The sequence below is a fragment of the Stigmatopora argus genome, chromosome 20 (assembly GCF_051989625.1).
Source record: "Stigmatopora argus isolate UIUO_Sarg chromosome 20, RoL_Sarg_1.0, whole genome shotgun sequence".
NCBI lineage: Eukaryota > Metazoa > Chordata > Actinopteri > Syngnathiformes > Syngnathidae > Stigmatopora > Stigmatopora argus.
In genome coordinates, this window is record NC_135406.1 from 12,993 (window position 1) to 36,186 (window position 23,194).

At 45.4% G+C, this 23,194-nt stretch overlaps 1 protein-coding gene and 1 long non-coding RNA gene across 3 annotated transcripts; one reads left to right on the forward strand and one right to left on the reverse strand.

Annotated features, from left to right (window-relative positions):
* Positions 1 to 6,963: 6,963 nt before the first annotated feature.
* On the reverse strand, positions 6,964 to 13,364 carry LOC144065723 (uncharacterized). Of its 2 annotated transcripts, none has more exons than XR_013297277.1 (3): positions 13,269 to 13,364; positions 11,265 to 11,411; positions 6,964 to 7,161 (listed from the first exon to the last, which is right to left on the reverse strand). It is a non-coding gene; the product is annotated as an uncharacterized LOC144065723 (long non-coding RNA). The 2 variants fall into 2 exon arrangements; XR_013297278.1 differs by lacking the exon at positions 13,269 to 13,364 and adding an exon at positions 12,455 to 12,497.
* Positions 13,365 to 13,392: 28 nt separating this feature from the next.
* Positions 13,393 to 22,666, forward strand: LOC144065722 (uncharacterized). The gene is made up of 4 exons (XM_077588744.1): positions 13,393 to 13,737; positions 15,757 to 20,526; positions 20,712 to 20,846; positions 21,064 to 22,666. Exon 2 carries the CDS (start codon positions 17,152 to 17,154, stop codon positions 18,487 to 18,489), a length of 1,338 nt encoding a protein of 445 aa, XP_077444870.1. The 5' UTR covers positions 13,393 to 13,737; positions 15,757 to 17,151; the 3' UTR covers positions 18,490 to 20,526; positions 20,712 to 20,846; positions 21,064 to 22,666.
* The last annotated feature ends 528 nt before the right edge of the window (positions 22,667 to 23,194 follow it).

Genomic DNA, 23,194 nt, shown 5'->3' on the forward strand with positions numbered 1-23,194 from the left:
CCCTAACCCTAACCCTAACCCTAACCCTAACCCTAACCCTAACCCTAACCCTAACCCTAACCCTAACCCTAACCCTAACCCTAACCCTAACCCTAACCCTAACCCTAACCCTAACCCTAACCCTAACCCTAACCCTAACCCTAACCCTAACCCTAACCCTAACCCTAACCCTAACCCTAACCCTAACCCTAACCCTAACCCTAACCCTAACCCTAACCCTAACCCTAACCCTAACCCTAACCCTAACCCTAACCCTAACCCTAACCCTAACCCTAACCCTAACCCTAACCCTAACCCTAACCCTAACCCTAACCCTAACCCTAACCCTAACCCTAACCCTAACCCTAACCCTAACCCTAACCCTAACCCTAACCCTAACCCTAACCCTAACCCTAACCCTAACCCTAACCCTAACCCTAACCCTAACCCTAACCCTAACCCTAACCCTAACCCTAACCCTAACCCTAACCCTAACCCTAACCCTAACCCTAACCCTAACCCTAACCCTAACCCTAACCCTAACCCTAACCCTAACCCTAACCCTAACCCTAACCCTAACCCTAACCCTAACCCTAACCCTAACCCTAACCCTAACCCTAACCCTAACCCTAACCCTAACCCTAACCCTAACCCTAACCCTAACCCTAACCCTAACCCTAACCCTAACCCTAACCCTAACCCTAACCCTAACCCTAACCCTAACCCTAACCCTAACCCTAACCCTAACCCTAACCCTAACCCTAACCCTAACCCTAACCCTAACCCTAACCCTAACCCTAACCCTAACCCTAACCCTAACCCTAACCCTAACCCTAACCCTAACCCTAACCCTAACCCTAACCCTAACCCTAACCCTAACCCTAACCCTAACCCTAACCCTAACCCTAACCCTAACCCTAACCCTAACCCTAACCCTAACCCTAACCCTAACCCTAACCCTAACCCTAACCCTAACCCTAACCCTAACCCTAACCCTAACCCTAACCCTAACCCTAACCCTAACCCTAACCCTAACCCTAACCCTAACCCTAACCCTAACCCTAACCCTAACCCTAACCCTAACCCTAACCCTAACCCTAACCCTAACCCTAACCCTAACCCTAACCCTAACCCTAACCCTAACCCTAACCCTAACCCTAACCCTAACCCTAACCCTAACCCTAACCCTAACCCTAACCCTAACCCTAACCCTAACCCTAACCCTAACCCTAACCCTAACCCTAACCCTAACCCTAACCCTAACCCTAACCCTAACCCTAACCCTAACCCTAACCCTAACCCTAACCCTAACCCTAACCCTAACCCTAACCCTAACCCTAACCCTAACCCTAACCCTAACCCTAACCCTAACCCTAACCCTAACCCTAACCCTAACCCTAACCCTAACCCTAACCCTAACCCTAACCCTAACCCTAACCCTAACCCTAACCCTAACCCTAACCCTAACCCTAACCCTAACCCTAACCCTAACCCTAACCCTAACCCTAACCCTAACCCTAACCCTAACCCTAACCCTAACCCTAACCCTAACCCTAACCCTAACCCTAACCCTAACCCTAACCCTAACCCTAACCCTAACCCTAACCCTAACCCTAACCCTAACCCTAACCCTAACCCTAACCCTAACCCTAACCCTAACCCTAACCCTAACCCTAACCCTAACCCTAACCCTAACCCTAACCCTAACCCTAACCCTAACCCTAACCCTAACCCTAACCCTAACCCTAACCCTAACCCTAACCCTAACCCTAACCCTAACCCTAACCCTAACCCTAACCCTAACCCTAACCCTAACCCTAACCCTAACCCTAACCCTAACCCTAACCCTAACCCTAACCCTAACCCTAACCCTAACCCTAACCCTAACCCTAACCCTAACCCTAACCCTAACCCTAACCCTAACCCTAACCCTAACCCTAACCCTAACCCTAACCCTAACCCTAACCCTAACCCTAACCCTAACCCTAACCCTAACCCTAACCCTAACCCTAACCCTAACCCTAACCCTAACCCTAACCCTAACCCTAACCCTAACCCTAACCCTAACCCTAACCCTAACCCTAACCCTAACCCTAACCCTAACCCTAACCCTAACCCTAACCCTAACCCTAACCCTAACCCTAACCCTAACCCTAACCCTAACCCTAACCCTAACCCTAACCCTAACCCTAACCCTAACCCTAACCCTAACCCTAACCCTAACCCTAACCCTAACCCTAACCCTAACCCTAACCCTAACCCTAACCCTAACCCTAACCCTAACCCTAACCCTAACCCTAACCCTAACCCTAACCCTAACCCTAACCCTAACCCTAACCCTAACCCTAACCCTAACCCTAACCCTAACCCTAACCCTAACCCTAACCCTAACCCTAACCCTAACCCTAACCCTAACCCTAACCCTAACCCTAACCCTAACCCTAACCCTAACCCTAACCCTAACCCTAACCCTAACCCTAACCCTAACCCTAACCCTAACCCTAACCCTAACCCTAACCCTAACCCTAACCCTAACCCTAACCCTAACCCTAACCCTAACCCTAACCCTAACCCTAACCCTAACCCTAACCCTAACCCTAACCCTAACCCTAACCCTAACCCTAACCCTAACCCTAACCCTAACCCTAACCCTAACCCTAACCCTAACCCTAACCCTAACCCTAACCCTAACCCTAACCCTAACCCTAACCCTAACCCTAACCCTAACCCTAACCCTAACCCTAACCCTAACCCTAACCCTAACCCTAACCCTAACCCTAACCCTAACCCTAACCCTAACCCTAACCCTAACCCTAACCCTAACCCTAACCCTAACCCTAACCCTAACCCTAACCCTAACCCTAACCCTAACCCTAACCCTAACCCTAACCCTAACCCTAACCCTAACCCTAACCCTAACCCTAACCCTAACCCTAACCCTAACCCTAACCCTAACCCTAACCCTAACCCTAACCCTAACCCTAACCCTAACCCTAACCCTAACCCTAACCCTAACCCTAACCCTAACCCTAACCCTAACCCTAACCCTAACCCTAACCCTAACCCTAACCCTAACCCTAACCCTAACCCTAACCCTAACCCTAACCCTAACCCTAACCCTAACCCTAACCCTAACCCTAACCCTAACCCTAACCCTAACCCTAACCCTAACCCTAACCCTAACCCTAACCCTAACCCTAACCCTAACCCTAACCCTAACCCTAACCCTAACCCTAACCCTAACCCTAACCCTAACCCTAACCCTAACCCTAACCCTAACCCTAACCCTAACCCTAACCCTAACCCTAACCCTAACCCTAACCCTAACCCTAACCCTAACCCTAACCCTAACCCTAACCCTAACCCTAACCCTAACCCTAACCCTAACCCTAACCCTAACCCTAACCCTAACCCTAACCCTAACCCTAACCCTAACCCTAACCCTAACCCTAACCCTAACCCTAACCCTAACCCTAACCCTAACCCTAACCCTAACCCTAACCCTAACCCTAACCCTAACCCTAACCCTAACCCTAACCCTAACCCTAACCCTAACCCTAACCCTAACCCTAACCCTAACCCTAACCCTAACCCTAACCCTAACCCTAACCCTAACCCTAACCCTAACCCTAACCCTAACCCTAACCCTAACCCTAACCCTAACCCTAACCCTAACCCTAACCCTAACCCTAACCCTAACCCTAACCCTAACCCTAACCCTAACCCTAACCCTAACCCTAACCCTAACCCTAACCCTAACCCTAACCCTAACCCTAACCCTAACCCTAACCCTAACCCTAACCCTAACCCTAACCCTAACCCTAACCCTAACCCTAACCCTAACCCTAACCCTAACCCTAACCCTAACCCTAACCCTAACCCTAACCCTAACCCTAACCCTAACCCTAACCCTAACCCTAACCCTAACCCTAACCCTAACCCTAACCCTAACCCTAACCCTAACCCTAACCCTAACCCTAACCCTAACCCTAACCCTAACCCTAACCCTAACCCTAACCCTAACCCTAACCCTAACCCTAACCCTAACCCTAACCCTAACCCTAACCCTAACCCTAACCCTAACCCTAACCCTAACCCTAACCCTAACCCTAACCCTAACCCTAACCCTAACCCTAACCCTAACCCTAACCCTAACCCTAACCCTAACCCTAACCCTAACCCTAACCCTAACCCTAACCCTAACCCTAACCCTAACCCTAACCCTAACCCTAACCCTAACCCTAACCCTAACCCTAACCCTAACCCTAACCCTAACCCTAACCCTAACCCTAACCCTAACCCTAACCCTAACCCTAACCCTAACCCTAACCCTAACCCTAACCCTAACCCTAACCCTAACCCTAACCCTAACCCTAACCCTAACCCTAACCCTAACCCTAACCCTAACCCTAACCCTAACCCTAACCCTAACCCTAACCCTAACCCTAACCCTAACCCTAACCCTAACCCTAACCCTAACCCTAACCCTAACCCTAACCCTAACCCTAACCCTAACCCTAACCCTAACCCTAACCCTAACCCTAACCCTAACCCTAACCCTAACCCTAACCCTAACCCTAACCCTAACCCTAACCCTAACCCTAACCCTAACCCTAACCCTAACCCTAACCCTAACCCTAACCCTAACCCTAACCCTAACCCTAACCCTAACCCTAACCCTAACCCTAACCCTAACCCTAACCCTAACCCTAACCCTAACCCTAACCCTAACCCTAACCCTAACCCTAACCCTAACCCTAACCCTAACCCTAACCCTAACCCTAACCCTAACCCTAACCCTAACCCTAACCCTAACCCTAACCCTAACCCTAACCCTAACCCTAACCCTAACCCTAACCCTAACCCTAACCCTAACCCTAACCCTAACCCTAACCCTAACCCTAACCCTAACCCTAACCCTAACCCTAACCCTAACCCTAACCCTAACCCTAACCCTAACCCTAACCCTAACCCTAACCCTAACCCTAACCCTAACCCTAACCCTAACCCTAACCCTAACCCTAACCCTAACCCTAACCCTAACCCTAACCCTAACCCTAACCCTAACCCTAACCCTAACCCTAACCCTAACCCTAACCCTAACCCTAACCCTAACCCTAACCCTAACCCTAACCCTAACCCTAACCCTAACCCTAACCCTAACCCTAACCCTAACCCTAACCCTAACCCTAACCCTAACCCTAACCCTAACCCTAACCCTAACCCTAACCCTAACCCTAACCCTAACCCTAACCCTAACCCTAACCCTAACCCTAACCCTAACCCTAACCCTAACCCTAACCCTAACCCTAACCCTAACCCTAACCCTAACCCTAACCCTAACCCTAACCCTAACCCTAACCCTAACCCTAACCCTAACCCTAACCCTAACCCTAACCCTAACCCTAACCCTAACCCTAACCCTAACCCTAACCCTAACCCTAACCCTAACCCTAACCCTAACCCTAACCCTAACCCTAACCCTAACCCTAACCCTAACCCTAACCCTAACCCTAACCCTAACCCTAACCCTAACCCTAACCCTAACCCTAACCCTAACCCTAACCCTAACCCTAACCCTAACCCTAACCCTAACCCTAACCCTAACCCTAACCCTAACCCTAACCCTAACCCTAACCCTAACCCTAACCCTAACCCTAACCCTAACCCTAACCCTAACCCTAACCCTAACCCTAACCCTAACCCTAACCCTAACCCTAACCCTAACCCTAACCCTAACCCTAACCCTAACCCTAACCCTAACCCTAACCCTAACCCTAACCCTAACCCTAACCCTAACCCTAACCCTAACCCTAACCCTAACCCTAACCCTAACCCTAACCCTAACCCTAACCCTAACCCTAACCCTAACCCTAACCCTAACCCTAACCCTAACCCTAACCCTAACCCTAACCCTAACCCTAACCCTAACCCTAACCCTAACCCTAACCCTAACCCTAACCCTAACCCTAACCCTAACCCTAACCCTAACCCTAACCCTAACCCTAACCCTAACCCTAACCCTAACCCTAACCCTAACCCTAACCCTAACCCTAACCCTAACCCTAACCCTAACCCTAACCCTAACCCTAACCCTAACCCTAACCCTAACCCTAACCCTAACCCTAACCCTAACCCTAACCCTAACCCTAACCCTAACCCTAACCCTAACCCTAACCCTAACCCTAACCCTAACCCTAACCCTAACCCTAACCCTAACCCTAACCCTAACCCTAACCCTAACCCTAACCCTAACCCTAACCCTAACCCTAACCCTAACCCTAACCCTAACCCTAACCCTAACCCTAACCCTAACCCTAACCCTAACCCTAACCCTAACCCTAACCCTAACCCTAACCCTAACCCTAACCCCTAACCCCTAACCCCTAACCCTAACCCCCTAACCCTAACCCTAACCCTAACCCTAACCCTAACCCTAACCCTAACCCTAACCCTAACCCTAACCCTAACCCCTAACCCCTAACCCCTAACCCCTAACCCTAACCCTAACCCTAACCCTAACCCTAACCCTAACCCTAACCCTAACCCTAACCCTAACCCTAACCCTAACCCTAACCCTAACCCCAACCCCAACCCCAACCCCAACCCCAACCCCAACCCCAACCCCAACCCCAACCCCAACCCCAACCCCAACCCTAACCCCTAACCCCAACCCTAAACCCTAACCCCAACCCTAACCCCTAAACCCCAACCCTAAACCCCAACCCCTACCCCTACCCCTACCCCTAACCCTACCCCTAACCCCTAACCCCTAACCCTAACCCTAACCCCTACCCCTACCCCTAACCCCAACCCCAACCCCTAACCCCAACCCCAACCCTAACCCTACTAACCCTAACCTTACTAACCCTAACCCTACTAACCCTAACCCTAACCTTACTAACCCTACTAACCCTAACCCTACTAACCCTTAACCCTCTAACCCCAACCCCAACCCCAAACCCTACCCCTACCCCCCAATAACAAGAAGTAACTTACTTTTGACGTCTTCAAAGATAGCGTCCACACGTTGCATTCTGGGATTCGTGAGGCATTCTTGGCTATGTGATGCATTCTGAGGTACGTGATGCATTCTGGGATACGTGATGCATTCTGGGATTGCACGCATGTCATCAATTGGACAAGTTGGACCCGTAGTTGACGTGATTAAGGGGCCAGAACCTGTAAACAAACCTCATGTTTACCATACTATTTAAAGCTGAGGTACTTTTTACTTTCAATAATTATAAGGCACACTATCATCTCAGGATTACTTTTGGCCATCAAAAACACATTCAAAAAATTACCCCGGGAAGCACGATCAGTTAACAAATCTTAAATCTTACCTTACCCTCTGACGATTTTGAGTTCAATGGCCAATTTTACCTTCAAATTTCTAGATGTGCAATGGGACAGAAATAACACCCTAACCCCGTAGGACCCTAAACCCTTATCCTTACCCTAACATTAATCAATTACAAGAAGTAACTTAGTTTTGCCGACTTAAGAGATGGCATCCACACTTTGCATTCTGTGATACCTGATGCATTCTGCTATTGCACGCATGTCGTCAATTGGACGAGTTGGACCCGTAGGTGACGTGATTAAGGGTCGGTAGAATATCCTGTAACCTACTATTTAGGGCTGCAGTACTTTTTACTTTTAAAAAATTACAAGACACACCAACATTTGAAAATCTTATAAATTAAATTTAACAATTTGTCATTCTCATTTAACATTTATCAACAAGAATCAAATAAACCCTGCAAAAAATATTTCTAATGTTCACACTGACAAGGGGACCACACCAGCTGAGCAAAAATGGCCAGAAGCTGAGCCAAAAAGGCCACAAGGGGGACAGGAAGGGGGCCACACAAACTGAGCCAGAATGGCCACAAGGGGGCAGCATACCACACGAGCTGGGCCAAAATGGCCACAAGGGGGCAGCAAGGTGACTACACAAGCTAAGCCAAAATGTCCACAAGGGGGTGGCGAGGTGACCACATGAGCTAAGCCAAAATGACCACAACGGGGCAGCCAGGGGACGACACGAGCTGAGCCAAAATGGCCACAAAGGGACCACACGAGCTGAGAAAAAATGGCCACAAATGGACCATATGACCTGAGCCAAAATGGCCACAAGAGGGAAGCAAGGTGACCACACGAAATGAGCCAAAGTGGCCAGAAGAGAGCAGCAAGGGGACCACACGAGCTGAGCCAAAATGACAACATGCGGGCAGCAAGGGGACCACACGAGCTTTGCCAAAATGGCCGCAAGGGAACCATACAAGCTGAGCAAAAATGGCCAGAAGCTGAGCCATAATGGCAACAAGGCGGCAGCAAAGGGACCACACGAGCTGAGCCAAAATGGCCGCAAAGAACCATATGAGTTGAGCCAAAATGGCCACAAGGGGGAAGGGGACCACACGAGCGGAGCCAAAATGGCCACACGGGGGCAGCAGGGCAACATTAATCAATTAGAAGAACTTTACTTTTGACAACTTGAAAGATGGCGTCCACACGTTGGATTCTGGGATACGCAATGCATTCTGGGATATGTGATGCATTCTGGGATGCCAAATTGGCCGCAAGGGAACCATACAAGCTGGGCCAAATGGCCACAAGGGGACCACACGAGCTGTGCCAAAATGGCCCCAAGGGAACCATACGACTTGAGCCAAAATGGCCGTAAAGAAACCATACGACTTGAGCCAAAATGGCTGCAAGGAAACATACGAGCTGAGCCAAAATGGCCACAAGACCACACAAGCCTAGCCAAAATGGCCGCAAGAAATCCATACGAGTTGAGCCAAAATGGCCGCAAGGAAACCATACGTACGAGCTGAGCCAAAATGGCCACAAGACTACACAAGGGGGCAGCCAGGGGACCACACGAGCCGAGCCAAAATGGCCACAAGACTACACAAGGGGGCAGCCTGGGGCCACACAAAGGGACCAAGCGCTGAGCCAAAATGGCCACAAGAGGGAAATAAGGTAACCACACGAACTTAGCCAAATATGCCGCAAGGGAAACCATACAAGCTGAGCCAAATGGCCACAAGGGGACCACACAAGCTGTGCCAAAATGGCCGCAAGGGAACCATACGACTTGAGCCAAAATGGCCGCAAGGAAACCATACGACTTGAGCCAAAATGCCCGCAAGGAAACCATACGAGCTGAGCCAAAATGGCCACAAGACCACACGAGCCTAGCCAAAATGGCCACAAGGGGGCAGCCAGGGGACCACACGAGCCGAGCCAAAATGGCCACAAAGGGACCAAGCGCTGAGCAAAAATGGCTACAAAGGGACCAAGCACTGAGCTAAAATGGCCACAAATGGACCACATGAGTTGAGACAAAATGGCCACAAAGGGACCACAAGAGCAGGGCTAAAATGGCCACAAGAGGGAAGCAAGGTGACCACACGAACTGAGCCAAAGTGGCCAGAAAGGGACAGCAAGGGGACCACACAAGCTGAGCTAAAATGGCCACAAAGGAACTCTATAATTGAGCCAAAATGGCCACAAGAGGGAAATAAGGTAACCACACGAACTGAGCCAAAATGGACACAGCGGGACCACACAGGCTGAGCCAAAATGGCCACGGGGGGGGGGGGGGGGGGATAGCCACACGAACTTAGCCAAATTGGCCGCAAGGGAACCATACGAGCTGAGCCAAATGGCCACAAGGGGACCATACGACTTGAGCCAAAATGGCCGCAAGGGAACCATACGACTTGAGCCAAAATGGCCGCAAGGAAACCATACGACTTGAGCCAAAATGCCCGCAAGGAAACCATTCGAGCTGAGCCAAAATGGCCGCAAGACCACACGAGCCTAGCCAAAATGGCCACAAGGGGGTAGAAAGGGGACCACAAGAGCGGAGCCAAAATTGCCACAAGGGAACTATACGAGCAGAGCCAAAATGGCCACAAGGGGACCACACGAGCTGAGCCAAAATGGCTACAAGCCACACGAGTTGAGCCAAAATGGCCACAAGAGGGAAATAAGGTGACCACACAAACTGAGCCAAAATGGCCACAAGGGGACCACACGAGCTAAGCCAAAATGGCCACAAGGGGGAAAAATGTGAGCACATGAACTGAGCCAAAATGGCCGCAAAGGGAAGCAAGGTGACCACACAAACTGAGCCAAAATTGCCACAAGGGGGAAATAAGGTGACCACGATTTGAGCCAAAGTGGCCGCAAGGGGATCACACAAACAGAGCCAAAATGGCCACAAGGGGGAAGAAAGGTGACCACACGAACTGAGCCAAAATGGCGGCAAAGGGACCACACGAGCTGAACCAAAATTGCCAGGAGTTGAGCCAGAATGGAAACAAGAGGGCCACAAGTGGAACACACGAGCTTAGCCAAAATGGCCGCAAGGGAACCACACGAGGGTTAACCCTTACCCTAACACTAATCAATTACTATGAAGACCCGAATAATAGTAGGCACTGGAATAATAGTAGGGAGTGGAAAATTCCAAATGAATTAATAATAGTAGGCACCGGAATAATAGTAGGCAGTGGCAAATTTCAAAAATAATGAATATTAGTAGGCACGAGATAATTAGTGTCTAAACAGATTCGATGCATAGAATTAAAGCTATGATGGAATATTTATTATAAAATCATAACAAGGACAATCATTATTATTTTAATCAACAGTTTACTAGTAGCATGAAACAAAATATGTTTAAATTCCACAATTAGCTACAAATTAAAGTCATGATGATCGATTACATACTATGCGCACACGCATTCCCCTTTCACACGAAACAGGAAATGATTAAATCATTTCCTGTTTCGTTATTTAAGCAGCTATGAGTCATAGCGCTTGGGTCCGAATACATTCACGGTCGCGTCACGACAACGCGGCGCGACCATAACACATTTACGTGCACCCTATGTGAGTAAATATGTGCCGCGTTGCATTTGTACGGTTTTCTATTGCTTAATACGGGGAATTCCAATCATTAATACGGGGAGGAATTGGCCCAGGTTGACAGGCATGACATTGTAATTATGTATATTGCAACTCTACTAGTGGCAATTGCACGTTCTTACTAGTACTAGTACGTTAGTAAAAACAGCACGTGTGCTTTACACGTAGAAAGTTAATGACATAGAACAATGTTGCTGCTGCACGGACTTAATTGAGGCAAAAATTAATAATCGTAGGCACCCAAATAAGAATCGTAGGCATGCGAAAATTTGAGTTGAAAAAATAATCGTAGGCATACGATTATTCGGGTCTTCATAGTACAAGAAGTAACTTACTTTTGACGACTTCAACGATGGCATCCACACGTTGCATTCTGGGATACATTATGCATTCTTTGATATGTGATGCATTCTGGGAGTGCATGTCGTCACACGTCGTCAGTTGGACCCATAGGTGACGTGATTAAGGGTCGGTAGAAGAACCTGTAAACAAACCGTGTTTACCATCCTATTTAGAGCTGCGGTACTTTTTACTTTGAAAAAATTACAAGGCACACCAACATTTGAAAATCTTACAAATTAAAATTAACAATGTCATTCTCTTTAAACCTTTATCAACAAGAATTAAATAAACCCTCCAAAAAATATTTCAAATTCAAATGTTCACAGTGAGCATTGTCACAAAAAGTTGCACCCAATACCACGACAAGGGACCTGTGCCTAAATAGCCACAAGGTGGCAGCAAGAGACCATATGACCTTAGCCCAAATGGCCAATGGCAATAAATATACTGCAATAATTTTCTACCAATTATTTATTGCGGGCCGCTGTGAAGAAGGACTTATCGCCTATCCTAACCCTACCAACCCCATGATCAGATAGTAACAGGCACTAAACTTCAATAAGAGATTTCAAATATGGCTCAAACTTTTAAGTTACTTTTTATAATAAATTATTCATAACAGCACCTAATACCACGACAAGGGAAAAACAGCAACCAAACGAAATTTCTTTAAAAGGACACCTACGTCTAATATGAGTGAATAAAACATCTAATATTCGCCACTTTGAACACATGAATTTGCATTAGACGACAGCTTGAGACGAATTCAAAGATGGGGTCCACACGTGAGGTTGATTAAGGGACTGCCGAAGCACCTGTAGACTTAACAGCTTTTTTCCATAACTATTTGAGCTGCGGTAGTTTTTACTTTGAAAAAAATTACAAGTGACACTGACCATAGTCGCAAAAAAGTTGTACCCAATACCACAAGGAAAAAGACCAACCAAACAAAACGGAATTTCTTTAAAACGTCTAATATAAGTAAATAAACGAGCCAATAGTCGCCACTTTGAACAAAACTTGAGTCTTACGGGGTTTGGAACGTTAACATTTATTTCAACAATTTCGACGAAGGGTCACAATGAATAGTTATAATAAACTAGTTTCAGCAAAATACTATCGCCAAATAAGCGTGCAAGAATACGCCAAAACGGAGAAAAAAAATCAATTACAAGACACTTACATTCTGCGACTGCTAGAGACGGCGTTCGACTTGTAAAATGGCGTCCCCCACGTGGCGGCTTGCCTTTGTTCGACAAGGAAACGCACAACGCGCATGCGCGGGCAAAAAGAGGGCTTTCTGGGTAATGAAGTATACTTGTGCACACAACACCGCCCAATTTTACTTCTATTAAACACATGTTATCACTATTAAAACACTAGATGAAATAAAACTTTTTTTTCCAATCCGATATCCTGTTTTTGGTGTTCTTTCAGAGAGTGGGAAAGAATTAACTCCCCCCTCTCTCTGTCCGTCTCTCTATCTCTTCCCCCTTCGAAATCCGTATAATTTTAGTACTATTAAAGACATTTTAGTAATATTAAACCACTAGTTATGTGTTTCTTTGTTGATAGATGGCGAATTAAAAACATTTTTTTCCAATACAATATCCTGTTTTTGGTGTTTTTTCAGAGGGTTGGAACGAATTAACTTTTTTTTGAATTGTCGCCACTTTGAACAATACTTAAGTCTCACGCGGACGTCCGGAATGCTAACATTTAATTTGACGTCAATCACGCCTATAAAAAAGTTTCAGGTTAAAATGCTGCTAAAGCCGAATGAACGTCCCACAAAACGCAAAAAAGAGAGAGAAAAATCAATTGCAAGGAGAAAATGACCATACTTCAAAGCCAAACGCTGACCAGACATGGAGGCCATGTCGTCAATACACTAACTACTACAGCCATGACTAGGGCAACATTGCAACTGCGGCGCATGTACAACACAAAGATAAAAATAGCCAACTTTAGAGTTATTATGAATGGAATGTACTCACGTTCTTTCACTGACGCACAGTCCACATTCTCGCGACATACATGCGTCACGTGAGTGAGTGAGTGGACTCGACGCAGCTTTTCGTCGTCACTCTCGCTCCCATCGTGGCTTTCGCGAGTGACGTAGGGGAAAAGGAAGTTACGGAAGCTTATTGCGTTCACCTTAAAAATCCTCCGTTTTTCAAAATAAAAATACTTTTATGCGGTTGTTTAATTTCTCGCCAGATTTGAGACAGGTTCACAGTTGTACGCCGTAGGGGCTTTATCTTAAATTTAACGTGCAAATAGTATCACAACATTGCCCCTCTTAAACAAGTATAATTACGATGTTTAGCGATACCATTTAATGAGATATCTTCCCCACATCCATCAGAAATCTAAACTCGCGCTAACATAACACACATTCCCCTCTGCGGTGTATGAACAGATGTTTGGTTGGTGATCTGCCTCCTACTAGCTGACTGAGGAAAGGTAAGTGGAAGACAGTGAGAGGTAAGCGACCTGTATCCTCAACAGCGGAATGACAAATTACAAGTCCGTAACTTACACTTATTAGGTCTTTTGCCGATTAAACGTAGCTTATGGAGAAGCACCATCAATTTCGTCACACGCAGTTTCTGCGTGTGATGACAAGTAGGCTTTTGTGTTGTGATAATGACGACAGGGCCTATGTCCGATTATCTATATATTCTCAATTTTGATGACGTGCACCAAAAAGGTATCAGACTTTAAATACGATCCGTACATTTTGGTTGCTTGTTTATAAATTGAAGAGTTCAAAAATTGTGTTGACAGTAACACACTTCAACATCGCGGTAAAAATAAAAAATAAAATTAAAAAGACGTTTTGTTAACTCTCTTTCTCTCTCTCTCAGACCAAAGTGGGCATTAATTTGAATATTGGGGAGGGGGGGGGGGATCAGATACAAAGGAATTTTCATGTAAGGATTTTTTTAAAGCTTGCTCGTCTTTTAATTAACTTGATTTAGTACTTAGGTTTTGAGCTCTTTCAGGTTTCTTGGACAGCTAGGAAGAAGGAATTATGGGTCTCAAGATAAGTGTGGAATGTATATAACGTATACAAGACTTGGGTGATATAATATACAAAGTACATGTTCAGTGTAAGTGATGTGAAAGGTTTGCAGACTGGTGATTATATATATATATATATATATATATATATATATATATATATATATATATATATATATATATACATATATATATATATATATACATATATATATATATATACATATATATATATATATATATATATATATGTGTGTGTGTGTGTGACATACTAGTGTTTGATTTATTAATGATTGAATGTTGAGAATGCACAACGAGTTTGGATTGAATGTGTGTATCGGTGTTCGATTGTTGATCCTTGGATCCACATGGCAAGTGTGGGGCATGTTAAAGAAGATCGGTATTCGATTATTGATGTCTTAGCAAATAGCTTGAGGCACGGGAGGTGCGTTGAATCATTACAGTAAAAGTTGGATTGAAGTAACAGCAACATCTCACTGTTCTGATTATTTCCCCGTGTGTGTCAAGGTATGCTGTTTGTTGTAAAGGCTGTTTGAGTTTGGGGTTTGTAATATACACTGTTTAGCGTGTGAGAAAAGAGATAATGGTTATTAATGTTTATTTACTTTTGAATTACGGGCGTGAATGTGAGAGTCTCGGGTCACGCACATGGAATAGCATTTAGCACGCTACCTTCGGCCACCATTATCGTTGACAGTGTCTATAACGGTCATAGAAAGGATTTTATATTATGGATATTGCATTGTTTGCCCTGTTGAATAATAGTAGGACTACTAGAAGTTGTAAAAGGAAAAGATATAACAAGTTATGACCGTGTGTTGAACGAGTGTGTGTGTGTGCATTGGGTTTTAATAATAATAATAATAATCGGACATAGGCCCCTGTCGTCGTTATCACAACACAAAAAGCCTACTTGTCATCACACGCAGAAACTGCGTGTGATGAAATTGATGGTGCTTCTCCATAAGCTACGTTTACTCGGCAAAAGACCTAAATCAGTGTAAGTTACGGACTTGTAGTTTGGCATTCTGCTGTTGTGGATACAGGTCGCTTACCTCTCGCTTACCTCTCACGGTCTTTCACTTACCTTACTTCAGTCAGCTAGTAGGAGGCAGATCACCACCCAAACCTCTTTTTATATTACCGCAGAAGGGAATGTGTGTTATGTTACCGCGAGTTTAGAGTTCTGATGGATGTGGGGAAAAAACTGTCCTTAAGCCTATTTGTCCGTGCTTTGGTTCTAAAGTGTTGATAATATATATATTTATATATATAGGTGTAATTGTACATTATGTTTTGGGTTCTAACGTGTTGATAATGTATATATATGGGTGTAATTGTATGTTATGGGTTTGTGTGTTAATTGATTACAGTAAAAGTTGGATTGAAGTAACAACAACATCTCACTGTTCTGATTATTTCTCCCTGTGTGTCAAGATCGAATGCAGGGTGTAACATTTTGGAGGCACCGCTGGGATTGCTGTTCAGATGTCCAGTGTCCAAGACATGCTCACTGAATTCTGAGCCAGCTAAATCCCCCCACAAAACCAGGCCGATGGCAGTGAGAGGAGGTGTTGCTGTTTAAGAAGAACTGGAAGTTGGCGGTTGAGTACTTGTCATCTGAGGCCTACGAGATCATCAGATGGACAGTAAAGACGTGCCAGTTCAGAGTTCACTCCTGTACAGTCAACAGAGCTCCTAGATCGTCAACAAAATGGAACAGTTACTCGAAGAGGTGGTAGGAACATTGAACAACCTGACGGAAAATAACCTACTGGAAATATGTGGTTTTTCTTAACATATTAAGAAGTGTTAAACGGAAATCACGTCTATCATTAGTGGCTCACATTGTGAAGTACCTAGAAAGAGAAGAACTAGAGGAACTGCAGGATGAAGGCATGTCTGAATTGTTGAAACTGAAAGATAAAATATCAGATATGAAGCATGAAGTCAAAATAGATGAAAACGAAAAGCAAGGATCAAGATTGGAAGAGACTCCAATAACTTTGCCCCAGCTACCAGATGCTGCGGACCCTCAAGGGGGTGTGTCTCCCCAGCCAAGCTCATACTGGCGCAAGGACTTCAAAATTGCCGCCCAAATAGGTGAACCAGGCCAGAGGGACAAGCTGACATTCTCCAGCCTTGTTCATCAAATTGAAAATGGACTGAATAGGGGTTACCGAGATGTGGAAATTATTGATGCGGTTATCAGAGCTATCTCCCCCAGTTTGCAGCTACGTAATTATTTGTAAGAGAAACCTAACCTCACTCTTCCCACACTCAAACGCATCCTACGCGCTCATTTTCAGGAAAGGAGTGCTACCGACCTCTATGTGCAGTTAGCTTCAGAAGTGCAGCATATCAAAGAGACTCCTCAAAGTTTCTTAATGCGAGTCTTAGTTCTTAGACAGAAGGTACTGTTTGCATCTCGAGAATCAGAATCAGGACTCCAGTATGACCCAAGTTTAGTCCAGCGTATGTGCTTGCACACGATACTCACTGGTCTCCAGAGTGACAGTGTTAGAGTACATATGCAGCCTCTCTTGCTGAACTGTAAGACTTCAGATGAGCTTTTGCTAGAGCGGTTAAATGTAGCCTGTGCTAATGAAACAGAAAGGAGAAATAAAAAGAAGTTTAGTACCCCACAGGCAGCGACACATATTAGCAAGGTGCACTCAGAAGAACTACGACCTACCAATTGCCCTGGAGAAAAAAAACCAAAAGTGTCCCGTGAGGTACGAGCGGAGTTGACTGAACTTAAGGCAAGTGTTGCTTCTCTTAAAGATCCGCAGTGCAGAGATAGCTCAGATCAGAGAGACACTACAGCAGGCTATGTTTCAGCCTCAGTCCTACCTCCCACCTTCAGTTAGAAGACCAGTTAGGGAGCCCCAGCCACCTTTTGCAAAACAAAATTACTACAGCAAGCCCCCAGCACCCCCCTGGAACACTAGCCGCCCTGCTTATGTCCCAAGAAGGTGTTTTGCTTGTCAGCAGGGAGGGCGAGATGTGAAGTGCACACATTGTTATCGGTGTGGGAGTGGAGAACATTTCCAAGCTGGATGTAAAATCCGAGGAGGCAGACCACTAAAAGAAGAGACTATAGCAGAGCTAACTCAGGAAAGGGAAGGTGTGGTTCGTGTGCTTTGTGGCACACCCAGTCCACTGGCCATCGTCAATCCTCCCAGCATGCAACAGCAGCAGGTGGGAACTCAGCAACACCTGATGGTGGAACCTGCCGATTCAAAGGCAAAGATCAGACGACTTAGACAAGAGCTAGAAGAGAGGAATGAACAACTGCTGGACAACCGACACCAGCAGGAAAACATGGAGGAAGAAATAAAGAGGCTCCAGCAGGAGAATTTGAAGCTGCTCGTAGACGCCCGTGCAGCCCGCGCCTATCGCGATGAACTGGATGCGCTGAGAGAACGCGCAATCAAAGCTGACAAGCTGGAGTTATACAAGGCCAACGTGGAGAAAGGGAGACAAGGGATGGAGGAGGCGTACACCATTGCCACCGTGAGTGTACGAAAAGCTGCAGAACGAGGTAAAAAGCACTATGACACCAAAGTGAGGAGCTCCGTGCTACAACCAGGAGAGCGCATCCTGATAAAAAACCTGACACCAGAAGGAGGAAAAATTGACAAGAGTATGGAGAGAAATAAACAGCAGCCGGTATCTCATCTTCAAGAGACAGACCAAGACAGTGGTTACGAAGATGACTTTCACTACGAGCCCCTCCAGGTGCTAAATGAGAGAGATGCCCAAGGGATGGAGTCTAAGCACAGGCCACTGCCAGCGAATCAGAGACTCGAAGTGAAGGGCCCTGCTTCCGGACCAGTACAACGAGAAGATTACTATCAGCTGGAGGACCTGCCTGGTGAGGGAACAAATCTGGCTGTTGAAGATCCTCGTGATGATCATTTATCAGAGACATCTCCGCCAACCACTGTGAATGAACCTGAGGCGTTGACTTATGAACGGCCAAGAAGGGAGAGACATCCACCACGACGAACGACCTATGATCAGCTTGGTGTCCCCTCCTGTTATAGTACTCAGTCACCACATCAGCTGGTACCTGCTTACCCTGCACCAGGAGTGGTTCCTTGGTTAGTACACCTGCAGCCATATTACATTCAACCACCCTTTATGTATGGACTCCAACAGGCTTGAGCCTACAAGGGTGACATGTATTATGCGAACATGGACTGTTACGGACTGTGATTACAGTTTCCATCCAGTGAACGTGGACCGTACGAGTTGTGGATTATATTTGAATTGTGGCCCTTGCCGCCTGGAGTTTTCATGAGTATCAGCTTACAGAAGAGGATGTGAAATGACAAGTTCGCTAGACTGTTCAGCATTACAACCAACAAGGGGAAGATATTTGGAATAGACTGATGTCGGGACGACATTTGTTTTTGTGGGGGAGAGTGTGACATACTAGAGTGTTTGATCTATTAGTGTGACATACTAGAGTGTTTGATCTATTAGTGTGACATACTAGAGTGTTTGATTTATTAATGATTGAATGTTGAGAATGCACAACGAGTTTGGATTGAATGTGTGTATCGGTGTTCGATTGTTGATCCTTTGATCCACATGGCAAGTGTGGGGCAGGTTAAAGAAGATCGGTATTCGATTATTGATGTCTTAGCAAATAGCTTGAGGCACGGGAGGTGTGCTGAATCATTACAGTAAAAGTTGGATTGAACTAACAACAACATCTCACTGTTCTGATTATTTCCCCCTGTGTGTCAAGGTATGCTGTTTGTTGTAAAGGCTGTTTGAGTTTGGGGTTTGTAATATACACTGTTTAGTGTGTGAGAAAAGAGATAATGGTTATTAATGTTTATTTACTTTTGAATTACGGGCGTGAATGTGAGAGTCTCGGGTCACGCACATGGAATAGCATTTAGCACGCTACCTTCAGCCACCATTATCGTTGACAGTGTCTATAACGGTCATAGAAAGGATTTTATATTATTGATATTGCATTGTTTGCCCTGTTGAATAATAGTAGGACTACTAGAAGTTGTAAAAGGAAAAGATATAACAAGTTATGACCGTGTGTTGAACGAGTGTGTGTGTGCATTGGGTTTTGGGTTCTAAAGTGTTGAATATATATATATATATTTATATATATAGGTGTAATTGTACATTATGTTTTGGGTTCTAACGTGTTGATAATGTATATATATGGGTGTAATTGTATGTTATGGGTTTTTGTGCTGAATCATTACAGTAAAAGTTGGATTGAACTAACAACAACATCTCACTGTTCTGATTATTTCCCCCTGTGTGTCAAGATCGAATGCAGGGTGTAACATATAGAGTGCAAAGTTATCACAGTGGCGATGAGGATGGGATCCCTTTCCAGATGGTAGGGATTAAAAGTTTCGGAACGAGGAAATTAAGGCGTTACAAGGAGGTAACGTGACTTTGCAAACTAGCATTAGCAAGAGTTGCTAAGCTAACGGCGGCGCTGCATCATGGCCAGATTCCTTGGAAATCTCGGCGAATACGAAGAAGTTAAAGAAGATTTTGAATCTTACTTGGAACGGTTTGAGCAATGGATGATCATCAACGAAGTGGAGGAAGGTAAAAAAGCCAACGTGTTCCTGTCTATAATAGGTGCAGAGGCCTACGGACTGTTAAAAAAAACCTTTGCATACCAGAGAAGCCTAGTAGCCTCTCATATGATGTGCTAAGTGGAAGATTATCATCTCATTACAAACCGAAACCGCTGGTGATCGCGGAGCGATTCAAGTTTCAAAAGAGGAATCAGAAAGAAAACGAGTCTGTGTCAGATTATATTGTGGCGTTAAAGCAGCTATCCAGCCACTGCGAATTTGGTCTCCATTTAGACGAAGCAATGAGAGACAGATTTGTTTGTGGATTGAGAGTGGAAGCTATTCAGAGAAGATTACTCACGGAGCAAGATCTAACATTTAAAAAAACATGCGAACTGTCGTTATCCATGGAAATGGCATCAAAGAATACGTTGGAGTTCGCTAGCAAAATGGAAGAACCTGCCACATTAAATAAGATTGACCAGGAAAAGACAAGCAAAAGTGCGTGGAAATACCAACCAGCCACCAGCGATTGGAAAAGTAAAACCACAAGTGGAAATTTCAGACCACAGAGAAGAGAAAATCACCAACCCTGTTACAGATGTGGACTAAGCAACCACGCCGCTCATGAATGCAGGTATAAAGTAGAGACATGTTACAAGTGTTCAAAAGTAGGACACATAGCAAGGATGTGTAAAACTAAAAGACTAACTGGAGTTAGGAAAAGACTCAGAAAAGTATCTGACAATAAATACTCACAAATGACTGTATGTGTATCATAGACTTTCATACTGAGTGTCCAGTGCTCCTTCTATGTTTCAGAATGTGATGGACCAGATACTCCAAGGCTTGGAGCATGTCACCTGTTTTTTAGACGACATTTTGGTCACAGGAAAGACAAGAGCTGAACACCTGAGGAATCTGGAGGAGGTACTGAGCCGCCTGGAGAGCTACGGGGTAAGAGTGAAAAGAGCAAAATGTGATTTCATAATAATAATAATAATCGGACATAGGCCCTGTCGTCATTATCACAACACAAAAGCCTACTTGTCATCACACGCAGAAACTGCGTGTGACGAAATTGATGGTGCTTCTCCATAAGCTACGTTTAATCGGCAAAAGACCTAATAAGTGTAAGTTACGGACTTGTAATTTGTCATTCCATTTCATGCAGGAGAAAGTAGAATACCTGGGGCATCTGATAGATAAGGAGGGACTGCACCCCACTGCGACAAAAGTTGCAGCCATCGTTAATGCACCCCAGCCTACAAACGTCACAGAGCTACGGTCTTTTCTAGAACTATTAAACTATTATGGTCGGTTCATGAAAGACCTGTCGACGGTGCTGCAGCCGCTACATCAACTACTGAAGAAGGAAGTTGATTGGAAATGGACTACTAAATGTGCAGCAGCATTCAGTTGGACAGTGACATAGAACATACAGTACAACAATGTGACGCCTGTCAGTGTGAGGAAACTACCTGCAACCGCACCTCTACACTTCTGGAAATGGCCGACTAGAGTTTGGCAGAGAATACATATTGACTTTGCAGAGAAAGACCAACACCACTTTTTAGTACTAGTGGACAGTCATTCAAAATGGCTGGAGGTCATCGCCATGGCAACAACCACAGCAGCCAAAATGATTGAGGTGTTGCGGAACATTTTTTTCTTCCTACGGGCTTCCTGAGGAGATTGTTTCTGACAACGGACCTCAATTCACTTCGCAGGAGTACAAGACATTCCTGCTGAGCAACGGAATAACACAAACTTTGGTACCAGCTTACCATCCCGCTTCCAATGGAGCAGCAGAGCGAGCAGTTCAGACAGTGAAAGCATCACTGCTGAAACAAGTACTCGAGGAGAAGAAACAAAAGGTCACAATAACTATGCAGCACAGGCTAGCTAACTAACTTCCTGATGGCATACAGGAGTACACCGCACACTGTTACAGGATGTACACCAGCGGAACTGTTTTTAAAACGTCAAATCAGGACCAGGTTCAGCTTACTGAAACCAGATCTCGCTCGAGTGGTGGAAGCAAAACAAGGGAAGCAGAAACACTATCATGATAGAACCGCCTCCAAGCTGAGACATCTGTCTGAGGGTGACTCAGTCCTGATCCGGAATTTCCGTGGAGGAAAGGAGAGGTGGACAAAAGGAACAGTGGAAAAGAGACTCGGACCAGTCACCTACCTGGTGTGGAATGGTGTGAGCCGACGCTCGATCCACATTGATCATCTGCTGTACAACCAACCGTCCAGACCAGAGACATTGGAGCTTCCGGATGAGCAGCTGGACATCACAAACAAGTACCCTGTGGTGGTTCACGCAGATGTGGAGGGGGAAAGGCACACCTGGAGCAGTAGGTGGTAGCCCGTACTCACCTGAAGAGACACGTGTAACATCTTCACCAGCCTCAGTGGCCTGTGACAAGACAGTTACACCTGACAACCGAGCAGTCAGTTCCCCAGAGGTGTGTGGGCGCAGCTACCCAGTGAGAGATAGAGCACCTCCGAAAGCGACGGAATTTGTGATCGGTCAGTTGTGAGGAACGTCGTTCCTAAAATAAAAGAGTTCCTGTTCATACAAAAATGTGAAAAGAGTTCCTGAGATTGGAATGTCAAAGACTGGAATATTGAGTCTAATGGTTGTGTTAGCAGTAATAATTTAGTTACAAGTTGAGAAGTAAAATTATAAAAAGTTAATGAGGCAAAGATAATTGTTGGAGTTGAGTGCTAAGTCTTAATAGGAACTTCATAGTTAAAGGGGGAGGAGTGTAATATATTGATACTAGGAATGATAATTGCCTCGGGTTATAAAAGTGTGTTTAACCATGCCACCTGGAACCGTGGGGTAGCACAGCGTGACCCGGACGTAGTAGTGTTGTGTGTCCGGTCTGTGTGTGTGTGTGTGTGTGTGTGGGGGGGGGGGGGGGGGGGGGGGGGGGGCTGGGGGGTTGGAGGGTTGCAATAAAGAGCTACACGTGTGTGTGAACCCTGGCTCCGCCGTCTATTGCTGTTAGGGATATATTAACAGTTATATAGAGTGCAAAGTTATCACAACACGAAAATTTGTTTTGTGCTGGGACACACTTAACATTGGCAAAAGTTAAACTCTGTGAATCCAAATAACTTCCGGTTCACGTTACATAAAAAATAAACTACAACATGACTTTAACCTCATAGTATTAAGATTGGAGTCTTGTAATTGTACATTATTCATCATATTTTAATTTCGTATTATTAAGATTTTTCTCATAATATTACAATGTGTTCTTGGCAAGCCATTTCTTGCAGCACACC

Bases quoted from the DNA above. Each gene is read 5' to 3' on its own strand.
- LOC144065722 (XM_077588744.1), top strand. From the start codon at position 17,152: ATGTTTCAGCCTCAGTCCTACCTCCCACCTTCAGTTAGAAGACCAGTT.